General features: G+C 32.1%; 2 protein-coding genes across 2 annotated transcripts; one reads left to right on the forward strand and one right to left on the reverse strand.

Moving 5' to 3' along the window:
* Nucleotides 1-976: 976 nt before the first annotated feature.
* On the reverse strand, nucleotides 977-4079 carry LOC112508692 (flavanone 3-dioxygenase 3). Its single transcript, XM_025113391.1, has 3 exons — nucleotides 3846-4079; nucleotides 3503-3750; nucleotides 977-1550 (listed from the first exon to the last, which is right to left on the reverse strand). The coding sequence occupies exons 1-3, from the start codon at nucleotides 4077-4079 to the stop codon at nucleotides 977-979; spliced, it is 1056 nt and encodes a 351-aa protein (XP_024969159.1).
* An 8816-nt stretch (nucleotides 4080-12895) lies between these two features.
* On the forward strand, nucleotides 12896-13605 carry LOC112510168 (mavicyanin). The gene is made up of 2 exons (XM_025115488.1): nucleotides 12896-13066; nucleotides 13141-13605. Exons 1-2 carry the CDS (start codon nucleotides 12901-12903, stop codon nucleotides 13521-13523), a joined length of 549 nt encoding a protein of 182 aa, XP_024971256.1. The 5' UTR covers nucleotides 12896-12900; the 3' UTR covers nucleotides 13524-13605.
* Nucleotides 13606-14540: the final 935 nt, after the last annotated feature.

Raw genomic sequence — 14540 nt, forward strand, 5'->3', positions numbered from 1 at the left:
CCCACGAAACTACCAAAAACCTTAACCGGTCCCGGTTTTCGGTCCCATAACCGGTCCTTACCGGTCCCGGTCCCGGGCCGGTCCTTTGTCGGTCCCGGTCCCGGTCCCGGTCCTCCGGCGGTCCCGGGCCGGGCCGGGCCCATTTGGCCATCTCTAATTGTAATCCATCTTTAATCTTAAAGGGTTGTTTGTTTATCTTTTAATAGTTTTATTAAAAGGCAACATTTGAATCGTTAAGAGGTGAATCTTGTTTGGCAAAAAAAAAGTCTGCCTCTTAATGGTTCTAAAATCTTCTTCCTTAACTATTAAGAGCCCTGATTTCATTGTACACAATTACCAAACAATTATATTTTATTTTGCACTATAGCATTATAGTCTCTTAATCGTTCTGTACCAAACCATTCAACAATTGCCAAACTGCCCCTTAGTTGTCGTTTTTAACAAATCTTTGTTACAAAAATCCTTAATCAGTTCGAATTCGAGTAATTGGATAGGACCCAAAGTACTATATCAGCTACATGATGATCTTAATGTAACCGGTGATTGGGTTGGACGTGCATCCTTAATTTAACGTCATGTTTGACTTCTTATTCAAATATGAATGAATTTCTTATTGGTAAATAAATATCGCTATTTTTTTCGCACTTACACACATATCAATACAAAAATTAACCATGATTTGATTCGAAAAGGGAATTCATTTGACAACACCAATTGAAATTTAAGGTATTCAACTTTGTAGGCATTTTCGTGCAAACCCATTTGCTATTGCTAACGTGAAATAATAAGAAGGATTAATAAGATGTATTTGGTTCCACCATTATGAAATCACTGATAAACATAGATAAAATAAAATATTAAGATCATATATTTTTTTTATTACAGCAAACCGAAACATAACATAGATAAACTTCTCCTTACTTTAATAACTTATTGGATGCTTCATTATTTTGTTGTTCGATATAGTTGTTGACTTCTAGTTGATTTTGAGTGATTCGATGAAGCTCTTTCCTTCTGTAATGTCATTGTTACTGAGAAAATCGAGGAAATCACTGAAACTACTTTCCTTGTACTTTTTTGGATGTTCATCGTCCGTAAGCTCTTTAGCAGTTGCCATCTTCTCATCCATTTCCAAGCTATGGAGGCTTGCAATAGAAACCCGTGTTTTCTTGTTGTTGAGGGTGACCCTATGCACCATGCTTTTGTAAAGCCCGTTGCTCAGTACCTCCACGTGGTCGCCTATATGGACTTGGAGAGCCCCGTGCAATTCAGGTACCAATCGCCAAGTGGCATCCGAGGTATCCATGATCTCAAGCCCACACGAGCTATGAAGAACTATGGTTATGCAACTATAGTCCGAGTGAGGTGGTAACCCTAGAGCCATATGTGGTTCAGGACACTCTGGATAGCAATTGACAGCAAGCACTTGCAAACCATCTTCCATTTTGGTTCCAAGATATTTTGGGCCGATTCCAAGGCTTTCAGTTATGACACCCATCAGTTCAATGGCTAAATGTCTTGCTTTCATAGCATACTCCCCCATTTTTTCTCTGCATCACAAGTTACCAAATACATCAGATGTAAATTTATGAAAAAAGAATGGTAAAATGACAGGAAAACCAGCAAGCTATTGTGTTTTAAATTATATCTTAAATTTATTCTCACGTATAAAATACAAAATACAATCTTTTCAAATAAAGCACAAATACCACTTAGAATAAAAGTACTGCTAAATTTGTCAAACGTATACCTTTACGTATAATCAACTATAAACACTCGTCACATGTGCTACAAGTTTCAGTATTTGAATATGCATATTTTCCTAAACTCCAGAACAATAGAAAATACTGCTAAGAATGATAAGACAGTGTGATTCACGTGACAAACAACTAAACATAGGCAATAAACACAATTTATCACGAGCACTTTTTGCATACGTATACCTTAAAGGCATCGACAAGGTTGTCGTCACCCAGCTTTAGGAGTTTTAGGCATACACGTATGCATTCGTATACGTTAAAGGCATCAACAAGGTTGTCGTCACCTAGCTTCAGGAGTTTTAGGCATACACGTATGCATACGTATACCCTGTATATCTCATGTTACGTTACAACTTGCACTTCAATTACTTTTAAGATTTGAACGGATGGTCTCACCAACTAAAACCAGAACTAAAATACAAAAATGGCCAAAAGTTATAACCTCATAAAATACATCATATCTCATTTATATAATCTTTTTAATTTGGGAAAAAATCACCTAGAAATGGAAACCAAAGATGATGGGTACAAAATGAACATATTCATAAATGCAAGGGTGTAACTGAAGCAACATCCAAATTGAAGGACATGAAATGGAATTTCACAAAAGTAAAAAATTATATTTGATCATTAAATATCTAAAAATGTGTATTCATTTGATTGACAGATAAAAATAAAAAGCGAGAATTTTGGACACGAGGTTTTTATCCTCGTTCAACGTTATATTTTTAGGGATAAATATTTATAATCATAATGAATACATATAATTTGAAAATAAATAAAATAAAAAAAATTAAAAATACATAATATTATGGTGAAAAGATAAAATTAGACACCGATAGAAAAATAGTATCATGATTGTTAGATATGACGACGTCGTCGAGCATGTGGGATCTGTTTCGACAGTTTCGTAAATTCAAAAATAATTCAAGTGGCGGTTTGTTTCGAAAACTCGAAAATGATTTAACATTTAATCTTAAAATTTATATGATTGTAAAATAAAAATTGAGACTTTATTAATTATATTCTTTTATTAAAGATTTATTGGAATATTCTTATATTTTCATTAATATTTTATTTTGAAGTATATAATGTTTATATACGATAAATGCAACAAATAAACCCATACACCATCTTCACATTTGGTTAGGTTTGAACCCCTAACCTTCTAAGAGGCCAAAGACTACGATATCACTAAGCCAAAAAACCCTTTAATAAATACATTCATTTATAGTTATTTTCACACAGGTGTTAGTTATTAAATTAAGAAATTAATTAAATAAATTAAATAATGACATTATTTGTAAAAGAGTTTAATAATTAACTAAATCTCTAAAATATTTTTAAATACATATAAAATACTAAAATTAATGCATCAAATTCATCATCATTAGAAATAAACAAAGAATACTAAAATCAAGTTTTGCCAAAAAAAATGACACATTTATATTTAATAACATAAAATGAAAATAAATTATACTGATTTTTGAACGAAACGAGTACAGGATTTTCCGTTTGACGAATATTCTTATATCTGAAATTGATTGTTTCCTCATCAACCACAAACAGAAACTACAGTAAGCATAAATTCGGCCCACAACGATTATATATTTTGCCATTATTAGATGACATTTAATGGTTAAGTGTTCCGTTAAAACTAATGCATATATAAAAGCTGTAATTATTTTAATGCAAGATAACAAATAGTGTGAAAGATGAACGTAAAACAAGAGAAACATTGCCTGTAGTCGGGTGGGTTATCAGGCCATTGATGAATCCACTGATTAAGAGGATGAGCATACAGTTTAAGGAAAACCCTCCAGAACTGAATTTTGTCCATTCCGTCCTTTATGCTTGTCCCATAACGAACGGGCTTGTGGATGTCATTAGACATGTACCTTACCTTCTCTGTAGTTGGTAGGTTGAAAAATCCAAATGCAGTTCCTAATGCTTCGTCAAGAACCTTTTGTGTGATCCCATGGTTGATTATCTATCCCCATAAAACAGAAAATAATTGAAGAAAATATTGGCTGATAGACATGTAAAACGATATGAAAACTGGGAAAAATCGATTGAAAAACTAACCTGGAAAAACCCACTCTCACGACAAGCATTTCCAATATTCTTGACAATCGTGGGGCGTTGATCAGGGTCATTCAGTCCAGCCAAGTCAATAACCACCACATCTGCCATCTCAGGGTCCAAAGTAGGTCGATCAGACGGTGAGATATCGTAACATTTAGGAACATGCGAAAACCTTGTTTCTTGCGGTGTTTCACCAATCGAAAACGTCTTTTCATCATGATCACCACTGTCCATGTTAAAGACCGAAAAGGAAAGTGAATAAGATGGAACTTTCTATGAGTAGAATGAATTCACTACCAAGAGAACTTCATGCCTATTTATAGGTTTGTCAATGTTAGATAACAAGCTTTCTAAGCCACCACTTTTTTCACCATTGCTATAAATAGAAACATTAAATAATATGATGACCAAAGTTTAAAGGCTGAGTACATACAATACGAACATAAACTATATTGATTTAAGGGAATACATCCAAAACCAACGTGTATTCGGCGCCCACAACAAACAAGTTGTGTTAGAAGCATGCATGGATCTAACCCTTTTTGTTTAGTGATTACACTGCTATAACCGTTCTAGACGTACATGTTTTTATGATTTTTTTTTTGTATTGTTGCATCATCATTTTCAAGTGGTGTTTGCATTGCAAATAGGCCCTTAGTGTAGTTGTGTCATTTGTTTAATGAAGGGTATTTTGGGGTTTATTAAAAAATTGAAGGGTGTTTGTGGTTTTTTTTTGTCAGACGAACGATAAGGAAAGAACGATATATATTTACCTGAAAAGAAACATAAAAAATGTACAAAAAAGGGTAAAGATTTTCGGCCTAAGGTGGAAAAGATCGGTTGGAAATTTAACAAAGAGAAATACTTCTGAATATTTCTTGTTTTAGGTTATCTAGAAAAATGTATATAAAACATTTAACAAAAACTTTTAAAAACATTTTTTTTTATGGATGAAGTATTGCTTATTGATGCATATTACTTAAAATTCAAGATTACATGTAAATTGTGTGTAATTACAAGTTATTAAAGCTTCATGTTTAAATTCGTGTAACTAACTGTAGATAAACATAACTAAATAGAGAATAAACATCTCATTTTAAATATAAAAAATCTAAAATATAATTAAAATGATTATTGAGTTATAACAAAATATTTAATTATTATCTTTATAAAAAAAATATTATTAAACCAAAAATTAAAAAAATGAATTAAAGAAATACACAAAAATGAGAAATTTTAAATAGTTAGTTTGGTACCAACATTAATTTTCTTTTTCAATTTTTTGTAATATCTTCATATTTATATCTTATTAAAAAAAATAAAAACATTGCGTTTTCTCAAAACTACATAAAACCGTATTACAACATTGACTGAGAAAAAAAAAACGAAACATTAAAATCGAAATTTATCTCGCTGCATTATGCGAGTACCCTTCTAATATAGAAAAATATAAATATTTAATTCAAGTTTGTTTTATACTCACAATTTTCTTTTGAAATCAATAATTGACTTTTGTTCATATGTTTTTTTTATTTCAATATCATCGAATCTAATTTAAATGAAGATGATAAAATAGAGGAGTTGAATAACTGGATATATATCAAAGAGGTTTAAACAAAAACAATAACCAAATAAAAATATACAAAAATGGTCACATCACGTATAAAATCAGATGTGATTTTAACTAACGGTCAACCTAAATGAGTGCAGGTGACGTGGCCCACGTCACCCGCAACTTCAGATTACGGCTAAAGTCGCGTGAATCACATGAGATTTTATACATGATTCGATCTTTGAGTAAAAAATGCGTCAATCAAAATGGATTGGATTAGGGCAACCGATACAACATTTTTTTTGTCTATCTGTTAAAAATAATTATGTCTTAAATATAACTGCAAACTATATTACTACAAAAACAATATTATTTCTACTCACGTAACTTTTAGGGTGCGTTTGGTAGGCAGAACAGGGTGGGACAGGACAGGACAAAACACACTTGTCCCATGTTTGTTATGGCTTTATGTGGGACTAACTAGAACAAGGGTGGGACACGGGAGTCCACCCTTTACCCCTGGAACTAACTAGAACAAGGAATTTTTTACCCCTTTACTCTCAATCCCTTCCACCGTCTCCTTCATCCCCTTCACAGCGTCTCAATCTCGTCTCCCGGAGATGCGCCTCCATCGCACACCCTCAATCGGCGACCCTTCATCGCACACCCTCAATCGGCGACCCTCCATCGCACACCCTCCATCTCGACGGCGACGACACCCTCCATCTCGACGGTGACGGGAGTTCTAGTCCATACACACAGTCCGCCTCCATCGCATTACCTTCTCCTTCATCAGGTACATGATTGCCCTAACTTTCTCCTTCTCCATCGCTATGTTTGAATCGATTTAGGGTTTGCTAGGTTTGAATCGATTTAGATGCAAAAGCTCGTTAATTAGGGTTTATGCTAAGAGGATTACAGCAACTACATTTTTACCAGCTTGTTTGATGGTGGTTTCGTACTCGATTTCGCCAACAACTTGATTAATTGAAGTACTTATTAGGGATTGATTATTTCTGAGAGTTTACATTGATTATGATTGCTGAATGTTGTTGTTGATGAATTGGTTTACATTGATTATAATTGTTGAATTGATTATGAGAGTTTACTTGATTTCGTAGTGAAAAACACTAAACAGCTCACGGGGTAAATTGGTCATTTTAACCAGTTCTGTCCTGTCCTGTCCTGTCTTACCAAACGCTGAACAGCTGTCATGTCCCGTCCTGTCCTGTCCAGTCCTGTCTGCGCACCAAACGCACCCTTAGAGCCAACTTGTTCAATCCCGTTTTAGTTGTACCAAACACCAAACAGGCAATTTGTTTTGTCTAATCAAGTCATATAATTCTATCTTATCTAGTTTTGTTTAGTTCTATCCAATCAAATCAAATCCTTTTTGTATACCAAATGCTGCTCAAATAAATTTCTACACATTTCACTCCTCAACGTATTTGGTAAGTTTGACTTTTAGCTATCTATACTATATTATAAAATATTTGACAAAAACTCTTAAAAACTATTTTTTATGCATAAATGACTGTTTATTAATACATGTTACTTAAAACTCAAGATTCAAGTAGATTGTGCATAAGTACAACTTATTAAAGCTTCATATCTGAATTCATGTAACTAACTGCAGATAAACATAATCAAATACAAGATAAACATCTCATTTTAAATACAAAAAATCTAAAATATAATTAGAATAATTATTGTGTTATAACAGAATACTTAATTTTATAAAATGTTATATTATTAAATCAAAAATAAAATTATTTCATTATTAAACTTAAATTAAAGAAATTACATAAAAACTGAGAACTTTTAAATAGTTGATTTGATACTAACATTGATATATATATTTTTTCTAAATTTTTATGATATCTTCAAACTTATATTTTATTCAAAAATAAAATCATTACTGTTTTCTTAAAAACACATAAAATCGCATTATAACATCGACATAAACATAGAATAAAATAGAACATTAAAATTGAGATGTATCTCGCTGCATTGCGCGAGTACCTTTCTAATATATTTTAATTGATTCATTAACAATAAAATAAAAATATATTAAAATTGTCGATTATAAATTTAAAAATCTAATTAGTACCTAATTTTTTTTTATTAAATTATACTTAAACAAAACCAACTCTACAATTATTATGATTAACAAAAAATATTAAATTAGGTAATTTTATTATTTAATATTTCGTAAACATGAGCGGTTCCGAAGTGTTGGGTAATTAGCTCATCTCCTCAAATTCCGTAAATGGCAAATGGCACCCCTCAACTTGTTACGGTTTTTCTTTGACTCAGATCTCTCTCGATATGTCATTCACGTTTGTTTTCTTCCGCAACTTGATTCCAATGCTTCACATCAAACTAATCGATAAGTTTTGGTACGATTTTTGGATTCCGTGCAATCTTCATATCAAATCTACGAGATCTGTTATGGGTCTTGGAATCAAATTGATAAATTTCGTTGAATTTTAAAGTCTTATGATTCGGTTTCGATTTGTAAACAGTTTTGTTCGAATCCGTTCTATTATTTCCGACAAAAATCTAAATTGAGCAAAACCATAAGGTACATATCAGTTTTTTTTTATAATGTTTACAGAACTTTTATTTTGTTACTTATTATGGATTGATTTTTAGATGAACTGAAATACCTGAACAAAACATAAGTGTATTCGTCTGTTTGATATGGTAAGTTTAGTTTTGTTGTTTATTCGTTTGTTTATACTGACATGATTAGTTTTGTGATTCGGTTTGACAAAAAACACTGAAATAGCTTCTTAACAACTAAATTTGTTCTTGGTTTTGGCTTAAATATAAATGAAATACCATTTTTATTAACCTGGATACCCTACCCGCTATGCGAGCCGACTAATCTCAGGACGACCACCTGCTTTGCAAATAGCCCGGAGTCACCACATTTGAACCTCCGTGGCCACAAGAGGATTTTAATTTTTTCTTGGATTTGAACCTGAAACCTCCTGATACTTTTGACATTTAGAGCCTAGTTTTGACCAATCAGACACCACTCTTGTGGTTTATAAATGAATACCATTTACACCACCATAAATAACTTAAAGTATAGAGTAAACTACAATTGTAGTCCCTAAGGTTTAGTGAAATCTTTGAAAGTGGGACCTAAACTTCAGTAAATCGAGTTTTCATCCTCCAGATATGCATTTTGCTATAAAAGTGGAACCCGACTACTAACTCCATCTCATTTATTTGTTAACTAAGGATAAAATTGTCCAACCATATTTTAGGTCCCACTTTTAGATATTTTACTAAACCTCATAAACCAAAATTGTAGTTTACTCTTGAATATATAATGAATTAATTCTATTTTGAAGTAAAAATTAATAATTTGATTGTTAGTTTTTTTAATTCAATCAAAATAATTAAAAATAATAATAATTTTGAAGTTAATAAATAAAAATAATAATTATATAAACTATTAGAAGTCAATAAACATAAAATATTAAGTTATATATCTAGAATTTGTTTTAAATACAACCTGTTGTATTTGTACAACCAATGCAACCCAATAAATTGAGATATTTATGGAAATGGTGAGAGTTCATTAATTATGATTTGAATATTTATGGAAGATGAATATGGTTCATCAATTATGATCAATATTTTATATTAGGAAACAATCAAAACTTCTATGAAATCACATATTAATCAAATGAAATGGACAATTGAGATTGAGTTGTATTGGTTGCACAAATGTCATGGGTTGTATAATAACCAACCTCTATATATCTATACTATATTATAAGATATTTAACAAGAACTTTTAAAAACCATCTTTTATATACTAAGTACTGTTTATTGATGCATATTAATTTTAAGAGTCTCATTTAATGATATATACACTGTGAAGCATATCTATTTGGGTACCCCATTGTTATATGTGAAACTTGATGTGTCTATAAAAGGATGTTTCAATAAATAGATATTTTTTAAAGTGCAGATCTTTTAATTAGGTTTTTGGAAGATGGTTTCCAAAAATAGAAAGTATGATCAATTTATATATTTATTGTATTATATAATTAACGAGAAATATGCATCAATGAATAATCTAAAACCTTTTCTTAAGCATTTTGCTGAGTCTTGGAAATTTAAATCGACAATCACATGAACAACAAAGCAAAAATCATTGAAGGCACGTTTGGTACACAAACTACATATAACTTCATTCCAGAATCCAGATGAATTGGTTTAAGCATATATAAAAATAACATTAGGTGAATTGATTTATCTTTACACTAAAAGAACAAGAAATTGAGATACTTTTAACAAAACCATCAACCAACGTTATCATAGTAACATGATTGTAAATTTGCGGTAGAAAAACAATCAATGAGCAGGGGTGGTAGCAGAAAAATCGTATGTATTCACATAGTGGGAACAATGTCCCCACAGTGGTGGTGTAAGTGCATGCTGATAATATCATCGCTGCAAGTAATAAAGTGGTAGTATATTAAGATCGTTTTCACAGGGACTGGACTATTGAAAATTTGAGATTTTCATGAACTTATAGTGCAAGTTTTGGATGTGAAAAAAATTAACGACTTGTTGGTGAAATGCTTAAAAGACGAAATAAATTTGTAATTTAAGGATGGGTATGGGTATAAACTTTCCTTAAGATAGTGATAGTAACATAATAATCAGAAACTTATGGAACTTCTATAAAAATTTCAATCTCTCATAGTGAATTTTTATATACAGTGCCCATAAAGTCCGTACAAAGTTCTCATTATCGCAGATTCTAAGCTTGTCAATTTAGCTAAGTGATTCAAAAATATCAAGTTTCATTAGTCTGAAGACTTATACTCAAATCTCTTTATAGTGCAAATCTTGACCAATATTTGAACCTTAGCTAAAAACTTACAAAATCCATAACTTTATGTGATTATCAAAGACTTTCTAAAATCTTTGTGCATCACTTAAGCCATATTTTGAATCAGTCAATCTTTGGATCAATGATCTAATATTAACACTTAAAAATGATCAACTTATTCGTATTGAGTTTAAGTCTTGACTCAAGTGACCAAGTTAAGAATTAGCAATATTTGCAACATTCAAGTGTTGCATATTAGTCTTAAGTTTGACTCATACCCACATGCAAAAGGATGGTGATGTGCTCCGACCCGGTGGGGAACCCAGCTCACCTGACCCGAACGGGTATGGGGATTCCCCGCTAAAACGGGTCACTGGTCGGGGTAAGAGATCTCTCGTAGACTCAAACTAACATATATTTTTCATAAGGTTTGACTAGGGTTTTATCGGGTTTGACCGGGGAAGTAATGTTAATCCCAATACCCACCGGGGACCGGAGCCGAGGCCGAGGCCGGGGGCTATTACAAAAAACCAGGGCCAAGGATTACAAAACCCGCCCCGTTACCATGCCTAAACTAGCTCATAATAAAGAAATAAAACATAATAGGAGAAGAGAATAAATACTTAAGAAATACTTTGATTAAAATAAAACTTGAATCTGCCACCATAATGGTGGGACAGTGAAAAGAAATTACAATACAAGAAATTAAAATGCTACAACTAAAAACCTCCAGAATTCTTCTTGAGAGAATCTAGATATGAAGATGGGATGCCCCGATGCTTCTTAAGGGTTCTTCATACAGGGGAGAAAAAGACGATGTTGCCACCTTTTTATCCGTTCGAAGGAGGTTTTCTCAAATCTTTTAGGTCACAAAGCTATTCTCTTTCTTCTTTCAAGGCTCTATGCATCCAAATTTGTCTTCAAGAAATCTTTATCCACAACTTCCATCCTTATCCAAATCAGCCTGAATTCTTCTCACAGTGGTGACATTGTGGGCACAGTCTAACAGTGATGGTTTTTAGAATAAAATTAAGTAATTTGTATTTCATCGCCTCTTTAAAATATTTTGAATAAAAGAGAGCAAAAAGAAGCAAACTGGGTATGTAAAATGCCATAAAACAGGAGTAACGATCAAGAATCCGAAATAACTTTCAAAACTGAGAGATATCAAAGAGGAACGGCTATCAAGTGAGGGGGTGGGAATTCCGTCAAAACGAGTTGGGCTACTGGAGGGAACCGTTATAAATAACTGTGGAAACTAAGGACATAAGAGTATAAAAACAATTTTTTACCTAGATTACTCAAAAAAATTATTCTTTCAGCGGGTCACATTCTTATGTCTGAATCCGCCCCTGATTGGTTTAGTCTTAAACAGAAACCCCTCAATATCGTTTAGCCACCAAGACGTTCATTTGAATGAATGCTTGACTCAACCATATTTTCAGTAAGATTTTAGTATCTTAATCGGTTCCATATACATGTCAATACCTTATGTTGGATTTTACTAAGAGAAAAAATTGATCTGTTTTCAATTTTCGAAAAATTTGACCTAAAAAATAACTCCAGACCACTAATGGTCGTTTGGAGAATTAGGGGTTGTTTACTAAGTGCTTACCCGGTAAGTGCTTATTGGACAATTTTCCTCACAAGATTAACATGACAAGGGCCAAGAATCTTACCTGGTAAGAACGACGATAAGAATGGAGAGTCTTACCCAGTAAGTGAGGGTGAAGACTCTTACTCGGGTAAGCGTTTACCGGGTAAATGTTGCATAGGTAGCCGTTTTGATGTACTACAATCTTATCCGATAAAAATAAATTATAATGTTGATTCCTACCGGTAAATACTTACCGAGTAAACATTTGGGTAAACGGCCCAAAATGAGTACTTTGATTATACATATCATTTTAATTATAAAAAAAACATATACATCTTGGAAAATATTTATCCTTAAATTTTGGGAAAATAAAAAAAAAGAAAAAGAAAAAGAAAAAAAAAAGAAAAGACAAAATGGGGTGTTCAACTGCCAGGCAACAACGTTTTCATGCCTCCAACCACCAAACCAGAAATGCAATAAATCCTAAGTAACTTCGTTAATTTTCTTCAAATGGTTCATCAACCCACATACATAACAAGTTGACCAAAGCTTTACACACTTGTACCGTACAACATCACAATCTCAGAAATCACAAAGAAAAAAAAAACTCCATTTTTCGATCTCGAATTAATCGATACCCAAGTCCTGTTCAAAAACCTCGTCCAAAAACTTGTATATAGAAGGATTTCCCGCAGCGCAACAGTTCTTCCGTACCAACTTAGCTGCCCGACACCGCTACCGTTCGGTCAAAAACACCAGTTAAATTGATGGAAGACTTCATCACACACGTCCCGTATCAAAAATCACTATGTTAAATTGATATTGTAACAATTTATTAGCAAACTGACACTTACCATTTTGACGGTTACTCACAACATCAGTAGAAGAAAATTATATATAAATTATATAAAAAAAATATGAATTTTTTTTAAATTTAATTATATAGTAGTTGGTTAGGTGATCTATAATTTTTGTACATATGAAGCAACCAACCTTTAACTATATATATAACACAAGAACCCCAAGGTCACATTGAAGCATAGACATGGGAAAACAACTTTTGCTTGTGGTTCTTGGCCTCATAGCCTTTGGTTTTGCAATAACATCCAATGCTAACATGTATATAGTCGGCGATAACTCTGGTTGGGACATTAGCACGAATCTCGATACATGGGAGAAGGACAAGAAGTTCGTTGTCGGTGACGTTTTAGGTAATTGTTCGGTTTTGTGTATGTGTGAGTTATCTGCTTTTTTGGTATCTTAAAGACATGTTTTGTTTGTTTAGTGTTTCAGTATACGTCTACTGAAACTGTCTGCGAGGTGGGCCAAGAGAGTTTTCGAGCATGCAACACCACAAACGTTATAAAGTGTTTTAGTGATGGAAACACGTCTATTCCTCTGACGAATCCTGGAGAAAGGTACTTCTTTTGTGGTAACAGATTGTACTGTTATTCCGGCATGAAGCTTGATGTGATTGTAGAAAAGAATCAAGCAGCAGTTGCGGAGGCACCTCTTAGCGGCGTACCTGAAGCGGAGAGCGGTGGCTCCAAGAAAAATAACCCTTCAACTGTTGTACGTAGTGCTGCTGTATCTGTTCGTGTTGAATCGAATTCGGTCGTGTTGGGGGGTTTGGGGTTGTTGTTGAGCATTTTGGTCAAGATAATTTAACCATGCAATTTGTGCACATATCTTGTAATGATGTTTTGTTTATTTGATACATTAATCAATTCATGATGATTTTGCGTGTGAATTTGGATTTTAGTCATGTTTTTCAACTAATTTGTTTTGCATAAATAAAATAAATCATATTTTATAAAAGGTTTCTAGTAGAAGGGTACTTGCGCAATGCAACGAGATACATTTCGATTTTAATGTTTCGTTTTATTCTGTCCCCTGTCTATGTTATAATACAGTTTTATGTGGTTTTGAGAAAAACGATAATGAATTTATTTTTGAATAAAATATAAATTTGAAGATATATTAAAATTTAAAAAAAAATCGATATTAGTATCAAATTACCTATTTAAAAGTTCTTGTTTTGTTGTGTAATTTTTTTAATTCAACTTTTTTATTATAATTTAATTAAGTACTCTGTTAGAAGACAATGATTATCCTAATTATATTTTAGATTTTTTATATTTAAAATGAAATATTTATCCAGTATTTGATTATGTTTATATGTAGTTAGTTACACGAATTCAGGTATGAAGATTTAATAAGTTTTACTTATGCATTATTTACTTGTAATCTTGAATTTTAAGTAATATGCATCAATAAACAGTACTTCATGCATAAAAAATAGTTTTTAAGAGATTTTGTCAAATATTTTATAATATATAATAGATTGTGCATTTGGAAATAAAACTACAAACATACGATTAGCCATAAAAAATAGGAGTAAACATGGTAATGTACCATGTTTTTCCCCCCTATACTGTGTATCAACTAATTATAATTAATCAGTAAGGAAAATTTTATACCATGTACTAATCAATTATCATTGGTATCAAGTTTTATCAGCTAATACATGTTAGTAAGTACTGGTTTTGTACTAACATTTCAATATCTGAAGTCAGGTTATAATTTTTAATAGTAAAAAACTAATATAAACATTCAAACAAAGGTACGTTTTCGGATATTCATAAAACAAACAACGTTCAATAGTTATTACATTATTAATTAGTA

The sequence above is a fragment of the Cynara cardunculus genome (genome assembly GCF_001531365.2).
Source record: "Cynara cardunculus var. scolymus isolate 2C chromosome LG 3, CcrdV1, whole genome shotgun sequence".
Classification (NCBI taxonomy): domain Eukaryota; kingdom Viridiplantae; phylum Streptophyta; class Magnoliopsida; order Asterales; family Asteraceae; genus Cynara; species Cynara cardunculus.

Coding starts and splice junctions, on each gene's coding strand:
- LOC112510168 (XM_025115488.1), top strand. CDS start 12,901: ATGGGAAAACAACTTTTGCTTGTGGTTCTTGGCCTCATAGCCTTTGGT. Junction 13,067..13,140: donor CGTTGTCGGTGACGTTTTAG/GTAATTGTTCGG, acceptor TTGTTTGTTTAG/TGTTTCAGTATACGTCTACT.
- LOC112508692 (XM_025113391.1), bottom strand. CDS start 4,079: ATGGACAGTGGTGATCATGATGAAAAGACGTTTTCGATTGGTGAAACA. Junction 3,751..3,845: donor GTGAGAGTGGGTTTTTCCAG/GTTAGTTTTTCA, acceptor TTATGGGGATAG/ATAATCAACCATGGGATCAC. Junction 1,551..3,502: donor GATAACCCACCCGACTACAG/GCAATGTTTCTC, acceptor CTTGTGATGCAG/AGAAAAAATGGGGGAGTATG.